Below are 17,577 nucleotides of genomic sequence, written 5' to 3' on the forward strand. Positions count from 1 at the left end.
CAGAGGTTTTTTATGTTTTGTTTTTTTTAATCATCCGATCCGACTCTGGTTTTCCCTTGTTCAGTGTCGGAGACTGAAAGCGTGAAGGGCAGCAAGGACTGCCTGCCTCAGCTGGACCTGGAGATCGGCTCCTCCTTCAAGCCTCGAGGAATCGTTCGGAGCAGCTATCCGTACGGGGATTCTGCCCGGAAACCCCGGAGCTCCACCAGCGCAGGTAACTCCGTTGGGTTTATTTCAGTTTTTTATTGCAGAAAAGAAACTTGGAAAAGAAAGAAAGCACAAGCTCTTGAATTCAGGACATAAAACTGAGATCACCGATGTGTGCAGACATTTTGTTTCTGCACACCTCTAACGAATATTATTTCAGTCAGGTACATCACTCTCTTTGATTTTTGTAGTTTCTTCCTTATTGTGGTGTTTTTTACACATAGTTACAAAATAGAGGCCAATTTTTTCTACTTTCAAAATCGATTTTGGGACATTTTCAATCAATTTTGGAGGAGTTTTCCTTTTAGTCCGGTAGACTCGATTCGATTTGGGAAGTTTCAACGTTTGTTAAATTTTCAGCTGATGCGGTTCTCGTTCACACTGCACTGTCAAACCAACCAAACTAGTTGATAAAACTTGTTCTCCTCCTGGCCTGTGGGGGCGCTGCACCAAGAACCACTGAATGAAACAACACAAAAGCCTCAGAAGAAGACACTGAGTGCAATGTTCTTCTTTACAAAATGTAAACAAAAATGACGTGGCGTCTGATTTTAGCAGTTGAAGAATTTCTTTTTTGACTCTGGTAAAAGACCACGAGCTATTTCTCCTGCTAGCACTAGGCACGTTTGCTTTGGTTGTATTTACCCAGAATTCTCTGCTCTGAATTCCACTTCCTGTTTTGGAGCGGCCTTCAGCCCGCTTGGTGTTTACAACAGAGTTCACCTCAACAGAACTAAAACCTAAATCTGTTGGCGGACCACAGGTTCATAGGCGCTTTTGTTGGTGTGAATGAGAGCATCAAGCATTCACACCAGTTTAGTTCACTTTATCAAACTCCAGTTCGTTTGTCTGGAATGTCCGGTTCATTTGTGGCGCCACCGGCCTCGGCCTCGGCATGAGTCAGGTTGAGACCGACCCTCTTAAGATCCCCGGACTGCTGGGAGTCGATGCCAAGATCCTGTCTGGTACCAACTACATCCAGAAGTTGGATGTAGCGTCACTTAGGAGGCTTTAATCAAAAAGAGGAGGAGGAGGAACAAAGCTACAGGGATGAAGACAAAGACTCCCCAACCGGACCAGAGTTCAGTAGCCAAACCTCGGGCTTGGTTTGGTTTAAGTGATCTCTGTTGTGGTTTGAATGCATATGTGAATACTAAGCAGTGTGGAGTCTGCTCCAAAACATGAAGTGGACTACAGAGCAGAGAATTCTGGGTAAATAAAACCAAAACAAATGTGAGAGAGTAGTGCTAGAGAGGGAATTTGCTTGTGGTCTTTATCCAAAGACAAACGAGAAATCCTACAACCGCTAAAATCTGATGCCACTCCATTTTTGTTTAAATATCTTGAAGAAGGAAGTTGCCCTCAGTGTCTTCTTCAGAGATTTCCTGCAGTGGTTTGTTGGTGCATCGCCTCCACAGGCAAGGAGGGGGCGCTGCACCGAAAAGGGGCACCATGTAAAATCGTTTTACACAGTGAAGGTAAAAGGAAACGCAGCAGCTGAAAATGTAACAAATGCTGCGACTTTGGTCCACCATGAATTGAATTAAATGTTATTTTTTTAGTCACATCATAACTCTGTTAGCTTCAGCAGCTCTTTTCCTCCTGCTGTCTGCCAGGCCACATCGCTGGCCTCCTCTTCACCACGTCTCTGGATGAGATCGGCGAGGTTCACGCCAACAGCCTGCTGCGGCGACACCGCAGCGCCCTGGAGGAGGTGGTGGGCAGCTCCGGCAGCAGCGCCATTGTGGACTGGCAGACGGCGCGGGCCCGCCATGTGAGCGGCGACACGACGGGCAGCGGCGCCACCGTCCTCGGCCTCGGCATGAGTCAGGCGGAGACCGACCCTCATAAGATCGCCGGGCTGCTAGGCGCCGACGCCAAGATCCTGTCCGTTACCAACTACAGCCAGAAGCGTCACTTAGGAGGCTTTAATCACAAAGAGGAGGAGGAGGAACAAAGCTACAGTGATGAAGATAAGAGTAACATGGAAGCTATTTTTGATTTTGAGGATCTGGACTTGGAGAAGCCAGCTCTGGGGGTCAGACATCTGAAAAAGCCCGTTGAGCGCAGCGCCAGCTACGGCGGCATGAGCTCGGCGGCGCCCAGAGGAGCCGTGACTCGAACCGGCATCGAAACGGGCTTCGACCCGCTCTCCCTGATGGCCGCCGAGTCGCAGATCACCACGTACCCGGATGGCGACGAGGCCGGAGCGCCGGGCGCCCGCCGTAATCTGGCCCGGGAGATCGAGCTGTACATGAGCCACCTGGACACGCCGCTGAGCAGCCGCACGTCCAGCTCCGAGCTGCAGGGCCCGGCCAGCCCGCTGCTGCTCCACCCCCACGCCGCCGCCGCTTTCCGGAGGTCCAGTTTGCCCCACGCTGCTCCACTCAGGACCAGCGCAATGCCACGCTCACGCACCTTCCACCAGGCGTCGCCGGCCCGGCCCGCGTCCCGCCAGCGGTTGGTGTCGTCGCCGTCGGGCCGCAGCTCCAGCACCAGCCCCAGCCTCAGCCCCTTCAGGGAGCGCCTCGCCTCGCCGTCCTCCTCCGCCTTCGCCCTGGACGCCCTGCTCACCCCGACGCTCGACGTCTTCAAGACCAGCGTGGTTTCTGCTGGGAAGGGCGTGGCGGAGCGGGCCAGCCGCTGGTACTCGCGTTTCGCCACGTCCAACACGCCAACCAAGGTACAGAGCCTCAATGCTCACCTTTAGTTTTTATGATTAAAGGTACAGAATCTCATAAAATCAGCTTAATCAGAATTAGACCTTCATCAAACCTTTAAAGAATTTCAGCTTTGTGTCTATTCATCCATTTATTTATTCACCCATCCTTTTTATGTTTGGTGATTATAGTTTAAAACCAGTAAAGCAGACTGGGACTGATGGTCTCCATGCTGGTTTCTTCTGTGAACCTGAAGGCATCAGAAAGTCTGCGGCTATAAAACAGGGAGCGAGAGAGATGGACACATTTGATCCATCTCTACATCTCTCTCTGTGTCTCTCTCCGTCTCTCTCCGTCCAGGATGGCTTCAGCGACCGTCTGAGCGTTTCCTCCCTCAACGTCGGAGATCCAGACGGCTCCATCCAGGACGAAGGGGAGTACGGGGAGACGGAGCAGCTCGGCGTCTCCCCTCAGAAGAACGGTCCCTCCTGTCCCCACAGGAGTCCCGTCCACAGCCGGGTGGACAGTCCCACTGCAGGACGCAGCCTGGGCAGACCCACGTCTCTTCCTCCTGGTGAGAACTTCCTCTACCTCCGTCTGGATGCTGATCCGAAATGGAAACAGACCCGGACCCTGACAGGTTGTCCCGTGTCTCCAGGTTGTCCTCTGTCTCTGCCCGGGTTCTCTCTGCCGGACAAGTCCGACCTCGGATCGTCACGCTGCACCAGCAACACCAGCATCTTCAACAACTACGCTATGGAGGTAAAACACATAACGACCAGAGGAGGCAGAAACTACAGTGAGAGTAGAAATAAAACCTATTTTTACTCAAGTAAAAGTAAAAGTATCCAAGAAATTATTCAGCTAAGAATAAAAACATATTTGATAAAAAGTCTATTCAAGTGCAGAGTAATTGATCAAAGTATCAATCATTTAATATTTAAAGATTACATCATCAGATTGATAAGTAAGGTTAAGTGGAAAGTTTGGTATTTTAAGGAGCAAAATGACAATAATTCATACAAGTAACAGAATCTGACAAAAGAAAATGTTTTCCAGTTTCTTTTGATTAAAAAAAAAACTTCTGAAACTTTAACAAAAACTGCAGGTCTGCGTCTGGTGAATGTTTGGTTAAAACATGTTTGTTTTTCATTCAGTGGGTAGAAAATCCAGAAATATTACTCAAGTTAGATTAGAAATACTTCATAGTAAAATTACTGCAGTAAAGGTAGAAAGTACAGCGTAGTTAAAAATAATTCTAAACTATTTATTTTCTCTCTCTGCAGCTGCTGATCTCCAGCTGCTCTCGCTGTAAAACCTGCGACTGCCTGGTTTACGACGAGGAGATCATGGCTGGATGGACGGCCGACGACTCCAACCTCAACACCACCTGCCCCTTCTGCGGAAACCCCTTCCTGCCGTTCCTCAACGTGGAGATCCGGGACATGAGAGGACCCGGGAGGTGAACACTTACTAGCAGGGATCCTTCCCCTCTTTCTGTCAAAATTACATCGTTTTCCAGACTCAAGTTTCCGTTTTGGAATGAATAGAAAAGTTTACTTTGAATTTATGACCATAAACAGAAGCGGGGAAGGCAGGAGTGGAGAACTGAAAGAGGTTGGGAAGAAGGAAGAAAGAAAGTAAAGAAATAAGATGAGGTGGAGTAAGGAAGTGGGATGGAAGTGAAGTAAAGAAGCATAAATAAAAAGAAGGAAGGTTGAAAAGAGAGGAAAGAAGTGGAAAATGTTGGACTGTATTTGTTTTAAAGGTTAATTGTTGACAATTTTTCCAAATCAAGTATTAAGTGAAGATTTTCAACATTTAATGATAAAATCTACCAGAATATTCACTGTTATGCAGTTTTATCCTGATCATTTAGATGTAAAGGATGAGCCCGTGCGGTCTGTCCTGTTTCAGGCTCTTCCTGAAGGGCAGCCCGTCCATGGATGACGCCATGACCTCGTCGTACTCCGCCTCCACGGGTCTGGACACGGGGACGTCCACGTTGTCCACGCCGTGTCCCACCACAGCCGTGTTCCCTCCCTCACCCACAGCAGCCGCAAAGGAAACTCCTGGGAGGTACATCCCTGATTCATCCACGTATTTATGTTTAAACTAAATATTTTCAAACTTCAAGTTAAATTTAAAAAAAGCAGTTACACCTGAAACCAAATCAGACTTTAAAACATCAACAGATTTTACGAAACATAACTAGAAAAGCACAAAGAAACAAGGTGCTTAAAAACAAAGAAAATCCCTCACATATCAAAGCATTTTTAGTTTAAACCTGTAATGCAAAATTCACATTTTGCATGTTTTTATTCTTCCATTTGGGTCTCAACTGCTTCTACAAACAACCCAATGCTTAAAAAAACATTTGGTAATGAGTTCATGTTTTCTGGCGTCTGGAAAATGATTTAGTCACAGTACATGGGGACTGTGTTGTTACCTAGCAATGCCAGCCAATCACAGCCCGTTACCTAGCAACGGTTAACCCTACAATGGCTGCTGGAAAAGACGACAGTTTTGTTGTTGATTTACCATCCAGAAACCACTTGCTGCATTCTTGTTGATTGTTCATAAGGCTCCACTAATGCTTTTCAAAGATGTAAGGTTATATAATTACGCATCTGTTGGCAGCCATTTTCCTTGTTCATGTGTAAACGTTGGGTTGGGGGGCAGCAGCAGATTATTTGGGTTTAAAGGGACAAAATATACAGAACTGAGCAAACTGAAATCTCATTATCTAAGAATGATTCAGAGTGAAAAATGTGATGAATATGTTTTGAATAGGCCACAGACCTGACCTAACCTGTTCAAGGATCTATATTAGATCACCTTTAAACCAGTGGACTCATGCTGGCTGTTGCAGTGTTGATTTTTTCTGGATTTGATGCGTCTCCTCAGGACTTGGCCCAGCAGAGCTCAAGGCATCAACATCCCCACAGAGCGCCGCCAGGGGGCGCTGTCCTCCGGCGGACCCATGACCCGCAGCATCAGCGCCTTCAGCCCCATGGAGGAAGAATCTCAGCTCAGCCACCACCTGCCGACGTCCGGCAGCCTGCCGAGCCATCTGAACGAAGCCGCGGTGCGTCTCAACGCCGACAGGAAACAGAAATGATACGAGACAGAAAGGCAAGACTGAAACGGTTTAGACGTGAGCAGATCGGGGTCAGAGGATGCTGGGAGCAGGAAAAGAGTTTTATCAATGTACACTGCAAAAACAGAAAATATTATTATGCATTTTTGGTATAGTTTCTAACACTTAGAATAAGACAAAACCAACATACAAGTAACTTTCAAGTTAATAATTTCTTAGTATTGATGAAGAAGTTCTAGTTCTTTCTCTAGTTACTTCAGTTCTAACATTTTTTCCTCAACATGAAAGTGAATGTTTTCATGTTGAAAGTGAAACATGAGGAATCTGGCAGTAGAACTACAACTTTATGATGTAAAGCACTTTGAACTGCCTTGTGGCTGAAATGTTTCCATACAAATAAACTTGATTGTTGATTAATTGCATAATATTGCGAGAACAGATTCTAAATAAGCCTTAAATTCTAGGAGACATTTAACACTTTAACTGGAAGACATTTAAAATATCCAAAGCAAATAAACAAAACAACAGAACAGAAACAACAAATAAAATGAATTATGGAGATTAACCTTCAAAAAGAGGCTGGTGGAGACTAAAGCACCAAACCAAAGACTTTTGTCATCCAGGTTTTGGTAGAAAGAGAGAAATAAAAAACAATGTAAATGGGAATTATCAGAGCTGTACTTAAGAGTAGCACCACTTCAGCATGTTTTCACTCAAGTAAAAGTAAAAAAGCATTTGGTAAAAAGTCAACTCTAGTACTGAGTAACTGATCAAACTATCAGTCATTTAATATTTAGAAATTACATCATCATAGAAACCAAATTATAAAGTTAAGTGGAAATTTTGGTATTTTAAGGACAAAAATGACAAAAATTCATATAAATAACAAAAAATAAGAGAATCAGGCAAAATATTTTTTTTTCCAAATCAGTTTCTTTCGATAAAAAAAACTTCTCAAACTTTAACAAAACTGCAGGTGTGTGTGTGTCTGGTGATTTTTTGGTAAAAACATGTTTGTTTTTCATTCAGTGGGTAGAAAATCCAGAAATTTTACTCAAGTAAGAGGAGAAATACTTCATAATAAAAATACTCAAGTAAAAGTAGAAAGTACAGCGTAGTAAAAATAATCCTACAAGCAATTTTTTCCAAAACGTTACTCAAGTAAAAGTAATCAGGTAAATGTAACTAGTTACTACCCGCCTCAGGATATTATTGGGTTTGTTTTAATTTATCATTCGATTAATTGATTAATTGCTTATTGCGATGAATCCCTGTAAATCCGTCACCAGGACCCGCTCAGCATGGACTGGCAGCTCCACAACCCGGAGCCCGTGACGGTGCCGTACCTGAGCCCGCTGGTTCTGTGGAAGGAGCTGGAGAGTCTGCTGGAGAACGAGGGCGACCCGGTGATCGCCGAGGCCGACATGGTGGACCACCACCCCATCATCTACTGGAACCTGCTGTGGTATTTCCGCCGGCTGGACCTGCCCAGCAGCCTGCCGGGCCTCATCCTCACCTCTGAGCACTGCAACAGAGACTCCCAGGTCCAAAACGTTTCCTCGCCTCCGTTTGGCTCCCAAAGACCCAGACGAGAGAGTAAAGGAGTGTTTTTGTCCGTCGTCAGGTCCCTCGTCACTGGATGTCCGAGGACAGTAAACATGTTCTGATCCAGATCCTATGGGACAACCTGAAGCTGCATCAGGACCCGGTCCAGCCTCTGTACATCCTCTGGAACACATACAGTGAGTCACGACGCCAACAGGGACTTCTTTGGGTCAATAAGAAACTTCTCCCTGGATGTGGGGCAACCAGAGGGGGCAGAGAAATCATACTCAAATAAGAGAAGAAGAAATAATTCAACATATTTTTACTCAAGTAAAAGTAAAAAAGTATTTTGGTAAAAAGTCTACTCAAGTACCGAGTAACTGATCAAATTATCAAGCATTTAATATTTAAAAATTACATCATCAGACAAACCAAAGTAGAAAGTTAAGTGGAATTTTTTGGTATTTTGAAGATGGAAATGACAATAATTCATATAAGTAACAAAATTAAAACAAATATTTGACCCATTCTGCTAAATGTCTACATTCTCCCACCAGCTCAGGTTATAAGAAGAAATGCGATTAGCTACCATAACTACGCAGACGATCCACATCCAGGCACCGAACAGATGCTTAGAACAATGCATGAATGTGCCACAACTTTCTCCAGCTGAACAGAAACAAAATTCAGGTTATTATCTTTGGACCTAAAGAGGAACGATCCAGAGTCGATGCACAGCTTCAGTTATTACAGCTGGAAACTAGAAATCGGGATGAACTCTGACCTGAACCTTCAGAGCCACATAAAGATTGTTACAAAGTCGGCCTTCTGTCATCACCCATGAGTTTATCTTTAGTCGCATTGATTACTGCAACAGTGTCTTCACAGAGAATAGACTTCAAATCACTGAATGGCTTAGCACCACAATACATTAAAGATCTGTTGCTGTTGTCATAGCAACCTTTCAGACCGCTCAGGTCTTCTGGTTCTGGTTCTGCTCTGCATCCCCAGAACCAGAACCAAACAAGGAGAAGCAGCATTCAGTTTCTATGCACCACAAATCTGGAACAAACTTCCAGAAAACTGAAAAACAGCTGGAACACTGACTTCCTTTAAGTCTCGACTAAAAACCCACCTGGTTAGAATTGCTATTGATTCATAATAACTGGAAAATTAATCAACATAAGTGATTATTTTTATGATGGCATTTGACAAAATGTAATGTTTATTTCTTGTTTCATGATTTTGTAAAGCGCTGCCTGTTGCTGGAACGTGCTACACAAATAAACCTGACGTGACTCTAATCCTGAACAGAACCTGGATCCAGTTGGTAGAACGATTTCTGGAACATTTCTTCTGAAACTTTGGCAAATAAAGATTTAAACAGGAGTGGAGAAATTAACAGAGGAAGCGCTGCAGTGGCCGCCGGTTAATCCTGCTCTCTTCTCTCCTTCCAGGGCTTAATTGCACTCTGTTGTTAGAGAGTGAGTTCTCCTGCTCGTCCTCTGCTCTGTGTGCTTTGCTCCATGCGCTGCTGTGATTTCTGTGCAGACTCGGCCTCTTCCTGTCATAGTTTCAGTGTTTTGATGGTGAACCGTATTCCCGCTTCCTGCTTCTGTTTGCATCTCCTGTGACTGTCCGCTTTATTCGTCAAAGTAAAGATACATTGCTTCGAGTCAAACAACGTTAAAACGTCTTCGTATGAAATTGACGTAACTGTGAAAAGGGTCTATTAGCTAGAAGGGATAAAGCAGAAAAACTAACATTATATAAAAAACAAAAGACATGATGCCGATAAGCACCGTTGAGTCTGAGGGCTGTGTAAGTTTAATAATGTGATAAAAACAAAAAAATTTATTTACTCAAAACAAATATATTGAAGGGCTTTGGGAAAAAGTCTACTCAAGTAACTGATCAAATTATTAATCATTTGATATTTTAAAATTATATCATCAATCGGACCAAAATATAAAGTTATGTGGAATTTTTGGCTGCGACAGACTGGCGACCTGTCCAGGGTGAGTCAGGGTCAGGGTAGGGGTAGGGTTATGGTCAGGGTCAGGGTAGGGGTAGGAAGAGGTAAGTTGGAGCCAAATGCTCTTGCCTGCCCCCTATAGGCAGCAGGAGGTGCTCTCTCCTTCCTCCTCCACGTTCCTTCCTCCCATCTGTTGGATGGACCAGGGGGATGCTCTCGCCGTCTCCTTCCATAGCGGACCACCTTCCACTCATCTTCCGGCCACATCCCTGTGTGTTATATCTGGTTGTTTCAGTTTTTGTCTTTTATTATTATTTTTTAATCTTCTTTACTCAGGCAGCTTTATTTCTTAAACAATAATCATATATTTAGTTTAGGTTATTAGTAGTTATAGGTGTTTATATTTAATTTATTTATGTTAGTTAGATATGTTTATAATTTTTTGTACTTTTTTGTATGTTTTTTAATTTTTTTGTGTTTTTTTTATGTATTTTTATTATTTTTTTGTATTTTTTATTTTTTATGGAAAGCCAAATGAAATGTTTTTTTAAAAAAAAATGAAAATAAATCCAAAAAATTAATTCAAAAAATAAAAAAAATAAAAAAATAAATAAAAAAGTCCGAATCAAAAGATTGTTTTTATTTTTAAGCTAATGAAATTATATGAAATGTGCGACGTTTCGACTTTTTTTTCGTCTTCTTCAGGCACTTTTGTTTTTCTCTCTTTTCTCTCTCTGTGTTGTGTTCAACTCTCTGCTCTCCAACAACTGAATGAGGAGGAGGAGAGCTCCCTCCTATTTATCACCTCCTCCTCCCGAGGCTCCTCCCTCTTCGTTCAGCTTCGTTCTCTGTCTCTTCTTTTTACTCTCTTCTTTTTTTATTTTTTTCTTTGTTGTTTTCTCTGTGTTTATCACTTTTAAATAGAAAAAGAAAGAAAAAATAAGTTGATAATAAAAATAAAAATTAAAAAATTAAAAAATTTTTTTTAAAAAATAGATTTCAAAGTAAGGGTAAGGAAAGAAAGGGAAAGGTTAGGATTAGGGAAAGGGCAAAGGTCAGGATTAAGGAAGGAAGGGGGGAGGAAATAAAGGTAAGGGTTAGGTTAGGGTTAGGAAAGGTGAAGGGTAAGGTTAAAGGTTAGGGAGGGTTAGGGTTAGGGAAAGGTTAAGGGTCAGGTTAGGGTTAGGAAAGGTGAAGGTTAAAGGTTGGGGTTAGGGAAAGGTTAAGGGTCAGGTTAGGGTAAGTTAAGGTTTAGGTAAGGGTTAGGAAGGAAGGGCAAGGCTAGCAGGAGGTTAAGGTAGGGTAAGGGTCAAAGGTCAGGATTAAATAAGAGGGGAAGGGTTAAGGTTAGGCAAGGTTAGGGATAGAAAAGAAGAATAAAAATGTTCAAATTCCAAAAGACGGATAAAAAATCTTTTTAATTAGAATTTTATTCTTTCATTTAGTTTTATATTTTTGTTTCATTATTTTACTGTTTCATCTCTCATTTTTGGTTTAAACCATGTGGAGTTTTTGTATCTAGCCAAAAGATCCAGCGTCTTTCCCACTTTTTTCTCTCGTTATCATTCCATAAAATATTGCTTTGAAGACCCGAAATTTTTAATGAGTTCCAATTGTGATCTATGAAATGTTTCACCAATTCTGTTTCCGTTTCTTTTTTATTTATAATATTATATTTATGCTGCCATATTCTTGTTGCCAATGAATTCCTAGTTTCACCCACATATTGTTTCCCACATTTAGAACAAGTAATAATATATACACAATTTTTTGAATTTCCGTTAAATCTTTGATTTATTAAAAATATTTTGCCAGTTTTCTGATTTTTAGCAAAGCTTATGTTTTTAAAGATGTTTTTTAATACCTTATTTTTAATACCTTATTTATTTACTCAAAACAAATATATTGAAGGGCTTTGGGAAAAAGTCTACTCAAGTAACTGATCAAATTATTAATCATTTGATATTTTAAAATTATATCATCAATCGGACCAAAATATAAAGTTATGTGGAATTTTTGGCTGCGACAGACTGGCGACCTGTCCAGGGTGAGTCAGGGTCAGGGTAGGGGTAGGGTTATGGTCAGGGTCAGGGTAGGGGTAGGGTTATGGTCAGGGTCAGGGTAGGGTCAGGGTAGGGTCAGGGTAGGGTCAGGGTAGGGTCAGGGTAGGGGTAGGGTCAGGGTCAGGGTAGGGGTAGGGTCAGGGTAGGGGTAGGGTCAGGGTCAGGGTAGGGGTAGGGTCAGGGTAGGGGTAGGGTCAGGGTCAGGGTAGGGGTAGGGGTAGGGGTAGGGTCAGGGTCAGGGTCAGGGTTAGGTGAATCCCGCCTCTTGCCCTGAACGTTAGCTGGAGAGACACCATCAACCCTCCTGACCCCTCTAAGGGACATGGCTGTACAGACAATGGATGGATGGAAAGTTTGGAGAAATTATGGATGAAAATGACAATAATTAATATAAGTAACAAAAAATAACAAAATCAGGCAAAGGAAAAATTTTCCGAATTGGTTTCCATCAATAAAAACTGATGAAGCTTTAACAGAGCTGCTGGTCTGTGTCTGGTGAATGTTTGGTTAAAATATGTTTGTTTTTTATTCAGTGGGTAGAAAATCCAGAAATTTTACTCAAGTAAGAGAAGAAATACTTCAAAATAAAATTACTTTAGTAAAAGTAAAATGTACAGCGTAGTAAAAAAATGTTTTTTTTCAAAAATGTTCCTCAAATGTAATTGAGTAAATGTAACTAATTACTACAGCAAGAAGCTCCTGATCTCTCTGTCTCTCTCTGTGTAGACGTGGGCTACCCTCTGTCCCGGCCGGTCCCGGATGAGGAGAAGCCTCTGACGGATGAGCTGCTGCAGGGCGTGGTGCGCAGCATCCAGAGGAACGACGTCGGCCGGCCGATGGCGCAGCTGCTGCAGCTGCTGGACCGGATGCTGGGGGTCAAACGCCAAAGGTCACTGTCAGGCAAACCGCTGGACTCCAGTGATGCTGTAACGTTATGAATGATGGGTTTTGTTTTGGTTTGTCAGGAGTTTGTACAGAGACATCCTCTTCCTGTCCCTGGTGGCGCTGGGAAAAGATAACATCGATATCGGTCAGTCAGAGTTTAACCTTCAGTTTTTCAGTTTCTGAGCTGAATGTTAAATTTATCATGTTTTTGATGGAATCATTAACTGATCCAGATTCTCTGGGCAAAGAGCCAATAATCAATAGTTGGAATTCACCAATCGATTCATGATCAAAACAATGCAATAAAAATCTGATTAAATTATTAAAATGGAATCCATCAAAAAACCAAACAGTATTCAGTTATTGATATTTAATTTCATCTATCAATCTGTTCATCCATCCATCCATCCATCCATCCATTCATTCATTCATTCATTCATTCATTCATTACTAATTTAATTATTTTTCCTGTCAGACGCCTTCGATCGTGAGTACAAGCTGGCGTACGACCGCCTGCTGCCCCCGCTGGTCAGGCTGACCCATAACTGTGACCGTCCTCCGGGCGCCGGCGTCATGGAGTGCCGCCGGACATTCGGAGAGCCTTACCTGTGAGTCGCTCACCTTCACCTCCTCCTGCTCCTCCTCACCGCTTCACCTCCAGCTCAGGAACCCGCAGCAGGACTGGACCGTCGCCGTGGTAACGCTCGGCTTCGTCCAGCACCTCACCTTGTTTCTGTTGAAATCCAACCAAAATACACAGAAAAAAACCCTGTAAATAAGCGCCGGTTTTTAATCCAGCATTTATATTGTGTAATCATAAATCACATGGAGACTAACTGCAGCAATATTTTAACTTGAGTTCTATTTGTACAAAGTTAGCTTTATTTATTGCATCCTGTTGCAACTCACCGCTCTCGCCTGCAGACTGACGGAAACCCGCTTCGTGTTGCATCAAAACAGCAAAAAAGAAAAGTAACTAAAAGCCGTGCTTGTTCACCAAGCAGCTGTTTTAAAAACGATTTCATGCCTAACATCGACATAAATGTTTCATTCAGTGACTTCTCTGTTTTATTCAGAAGAGACCTAGCAAACCGGCTGCTTGACTCGATGAGAGAGGAGCAATAAATCTAGATTTTACTTTCATATACAACTTGAAATGTTCCCATAATAACCAGATGATGTTTCTGTTTGGTTTGTTTTAAAACCTTTTTTGTTAATCACCTTCTGAACGGAGCGTCATCATCAGGACTCCTCTGGTTTTTCTGGTTTTCAAAGTTCTCAAGTCCAGAGTTTAAATATAAAACCTGGAAGTACAACACAGACATTGTGACACACTGCAAAAACTAAATATTACCAAATATTTTTGTCTTGTTTTTATTGCAAAAATCTCATTATACTTGAAATGAGAGAAAACTACCTTAAAAGAAGCTTTTGAGTAAAACATAAGAATTTATTTTATATTGGAAAAATGTAATAAGTGAAATAATGGCAGAAAAACTTGAACTTTTTCATGATTATTAAGTAATAATTTCCTGAAAACAGGCTCCAATATCTTGTTAAAAAGTTACTTGTAAATTAGTTTTGTCTTATTTCAAGTGTACTAAAAAATTTGCACTAAATAATACTTGGTAAGTTTTTGTGTTTTTGCAGATAGAGCAGAAATACGTAAAATATGAAAATACTCCAGATGTTACCCAGTTTTTGTAGACTGTAGGTTAAAATACAGTTTATTTTTAAAAGCACTTAAAATTTAATTTTGGTCAAAACTACTTTCTAAAAGCTCAACAAACTCTTGATATTCAGCAAGAGTTAATTATTAAAATTTGCATCCAAGTTGTAAATTCTCAAAGAATATGTTGCTCTACAGTTACAGTATATTTCCAACATTTTCAGTCATTTTCACAAAAAGTTTAACTTGACTGACACTAAAATTAAATATCCAGATTTTTTTTATTTAAGGCTACTTTAATTCTTTACGTGGAATTAAAATGTTCTTAAAATCCTTTCAATGTTTAATGTAATTTTCAGATATTTTTAAAAGATTGAATACTGCAAAAATAAAAAATCTGATTATTTTGTCCATCTTCTAGTGCAAATATCTTCACACACTTGAAATAAGACAAAAATAAATTACAACAAACTTTTCAGAGAAATATAGGCAATAATTCCTTATTGATTAAAGAAGTATTAGTTGCATTGGCAGATTATTTCATGTAAAAAAATGTCATGTTATAAGTGAAATAATCTACCAGTGGAACTTCCTTTATTTCATGTTAAGGAATTATTGACTTAAATCATTCTGAAAAGTTGCCTGTAAGTTAGTTTTTGTCTTAATTCAAGTGTTGTAAGATAGTTACACTAGAAACCAGATCAAAGACACTTTGTAATATTTGTTTTTACAGTGAATGAAGTCAAACTTCTTCAGGTTTTTCTCACCAGATTTTTCTAGATTGTACGAGATCTTTGCTCATATTTAGAGAAAAAAACTAATTTTCTCTAAATTTTCTGTCGCCGTTGCTAGAAAACATGAAATTTGCCCAAAATCTATCAATGGCTAAAAAAATAAAGATCACTGCTAAGGCACGATGTTTAAATATTTCTGATACAGAACTTTCCTGATATTTTTACTTTAATGAAGTTGTAAACTAAATGAGATTCTGTTGGGAAGAACCAAACGAACTGGACAGAACTTGATGCTAACACCTTATCAGTGTTTTTATTTTATCTTATGTTTGTTAATGAACGGTACCGGTCCCACTTCTGGACCTGGAGTCACATAAATGTTTGTTTGTGGATTTGGTTGAAGGAGGACTCCCGAGTTTAAGCTTGAGGGTTTCATGAACGTCGACCAAATGTTGCGGAAGAGACCAAAACTGGAAAAAATGAACAAGTTGCACTTTAAACCTACCAGAAAACAAATACCTGATGAACCGGGATTTCTGCTGCTTGAAAAGAAAAGTTTTTCCAGAACCAAGTCAATAAATGTTTTATTTGTAAAACAAAGAATTAAAAAATCACATTTTCTAGCAGCAGGTTCTTTTACCGGTGTAGAAGGTTGTGTACAGCTACTGGAACTGTAAATAAAACCATTTAACACTCACTGTTGACTTGTCTTTATTTTTTAAAGTAGAAGAATTACCACTCAATATTAACATAATTGGTGAATCTTAGGAATTAAAATGTTTTTTTTTCTCAATTATTTTACTGATACAAGATTCTGTTTTAACAAGAACATTATAACTTTAAGAATTAAATCTAATTTATGCTAAAATTTCAAAATATAAAACTCTGGCTTTAAATTTATCAGTCACTCTTTAATGCGATATGCAGTAAAAAAAAAAAAAAAATCAGGCAAATCAAACCTTCATAAAATAATAGCTTTTTTTATTTATTTTTTTGTTTACCAAAAAATTTTTTTATTTATTTATCTTTTTAATCACGTTTGGCAAAAAATAACGTAGGCCATTATTTCAGGAAGGTGATGATATTTAACGCTCAGTGCAAAAAGTAAAAACTCAGCTCATTGCTACCTAATGTTTTACTGATATCTATTCAAGTGCAATTTTAATTTGTTCTAAAATTTAGTTTTATGTTAAATGTAATAAATTATGATTCATTTCCATCAATTTCTTTTAAAGTGTTGGATTTTACCTTCACATACTCACCAGAAAATAAAAATTGGTGAATGTCAGTGAAGTGTTTTGCAGAGCACGATTTAAAATAATCACATAAGAAACTGTAGAAATATTTGGTTTTGTCCTAAAGACACAAAAGTTTGTTGTTGAGTTCAGATTTAAAAATGTTTCCAAAACTCACATTTGACCCATCAATATACCAGTCACTCTTAAAAAAAATAATTTATTGCAGCATGGAATTACCATCTCACACTTTTTAAAATTGATCCATGTTTGCATTCATTTTGATAAAAAAAAGAACAAAAACGGCGTTTAACACGACAGTATCGGGACAAAGGGAAACGCTCGACTTTTTCCTCACAGCTACGACGATCTGACGCACAGGTAACGACTTTTCTTCCTTCTACATCAAAACAGGAACAAACAGAAGTTAGAGGTCAGAAATAGTCCACAGAGAATCTAAATGTTTTGAAGTGTGGAACGATTCAACAAAAAAAGGTGCAAAAGTTTGGATTTATGGTGGGTTTCCTATAAATATTAGATTTTTCTGCATTGATAAATCATAAAATTATTGGTTTTATCTCAAATGATTGTTGCAGAACCTGTACAATTTTTCAGCTCACTGTTAATAGAAGCTTAACCATTAACTGTATTGTTTTCTATTAGAGAAAATCCACACATATTCAAACTGCTGCACCATTTTTATTATTATTTTTTTATTGTAGCGTCTTTTCATCCTGGTAAAATAAAAAAAATACAGCTCCAATAAACCAGAGTTCATGAAATTCCTCTAAATTATCTTGTTTTATTAATCTGAGGAGGAGTCAGAATAAGCTATTCTGCATCTCTTTTACCAATCATTTAACAATTATGTGTAAATAATAAACATTTTCTCCCACTTCAAATGCCATAAAAGGACAGGAAGTGGAATACTGCTACCTTGGAAGAAAATGAGGATCTGTAATTAGTAAAACTACATTTACTGACTAGAGTTTCCTTCTCTGGCGATGTAACTGCCTTTCTAACAGTAAATGAGCGCCATCTTGTGGTCGTTACTAGAAGTATTGGTGCCACATATTTTACAAGCCGAGATGTCGATAAGGTGCGTCAAAAGTACCGTTTTTATTTTATATTTCTCTACATGTGCCACCCAAATTCCAACAAACATTGGATCCTGCTGCAGGAAAGTAGCTATTTTTAGACTTTTGAGTTTTTATTGAACTAAATAACATTAAACTGGCACCTGCAGTGTAGATAAAATACACTCTAGGAGACCAGCAGTTTTAAGGCGCTATGAATGGAGTCAAAAACTAACTGCAATAATTCGTTATTTAGCCTGTTGTCGCGATAGAAAAAAGTCGGTTTTGAACTAACCATTTATTTAGCAAGCTAAATATTTAGCTACTACGCTAAGTATTTGTAGTGTGAAACCCAAACTACAAATATTTACGTTTATCTCTGCTAAATGTTTAACTAATATGCTACTTCAAGTACCATGTACCGGAAG

At 40.0% G+C, this 17,577-nt stretch overlaps 1 protein-coding gene across 4 annotated transcripts in view; it reads left to right on the plus strand.

Annotated features, from left to right (window-relative positions):
• LOC102224255 (C-myc promoter-binding protein-like) overlaps window positions 1–15,535 on the plus strand; it is a 71,575-nt gene extending 56,040 nt beyond the window's left edge. For 2 of the 4 annotated variants that reach the window (XM_023332505.1, XM_023332507.1), the window contains 13 exons: window positions 65–214; window positions 1,824–2,890; window positions 3,228–3,441; window positions 3,526–3,629; window positions 4,154–4,329; window positions 4,785–4,946; window positions 5,775–5,955; window positions 7,257–7,511; window positions 7,592–7,709; window positions 8,970–8,996; window positions 12,277–12,439; window positions 12,516–12,580; window positions 12,911–15,535. In XM_023332505.1, the coding sequence (XP_023188273.1) occupies window positions 65–214; window positions 1,824–2,890; window positions 3,228–3,441; window positions 3,526–3,629; window positions 4,154–4,329; window positions 4,785–4,946; window positions 5,775–5,955; window positions 7,257–7,511; window positions 7,592–7,709; window positions 8,970–8,996; window positions 12,277–12,439; window positions 12,516–12,580; window positions 12,911–13,047 (2,819 nt within the window). In that variant the 3' untranslated portion in view covers window positions 13,048–15,535. The remainder of the gene's footprint in view (window positions 1–64; window positions 215–1,823; window positions 2,891–3,227; window positions 3,442–3,525; window positions 3,630–4,153; window positions 4,330–4,784; window positions 4,947–5,774; window positions 5,956–7,256; window positions 7,512–7,591; window positions 7,710–8,969; window positions 8,997–12,276; window positions 12,440–12,515; window positions 12,581–12,910) is intronic. The other 2 variants (XM_023332506.1, XM_023332508.1) reach the window with 1 other exon arrangement.
• The last annotated feature ends 2,042 nt before the right edge of the window (window positions 15,536–17,577 follow it).

Source organism: Xiphophorus maculatus, chromosome 4, assembly GCF_002775205.1.
Source record: "Xiphophorus maculatus strain JP 163 A chromosome 4, X_maculatus-5.0-male, whole genome shotgun sequence".
In the NCBI taxonomy this organism is placed as follows: domain Eukaryota; kingdom Metazoa; phylum Chordata; class Actinopteri; order Cyprinodontiformes; family Poeciliidae; genus Xiphophorus; species Xiphophorus maculatus.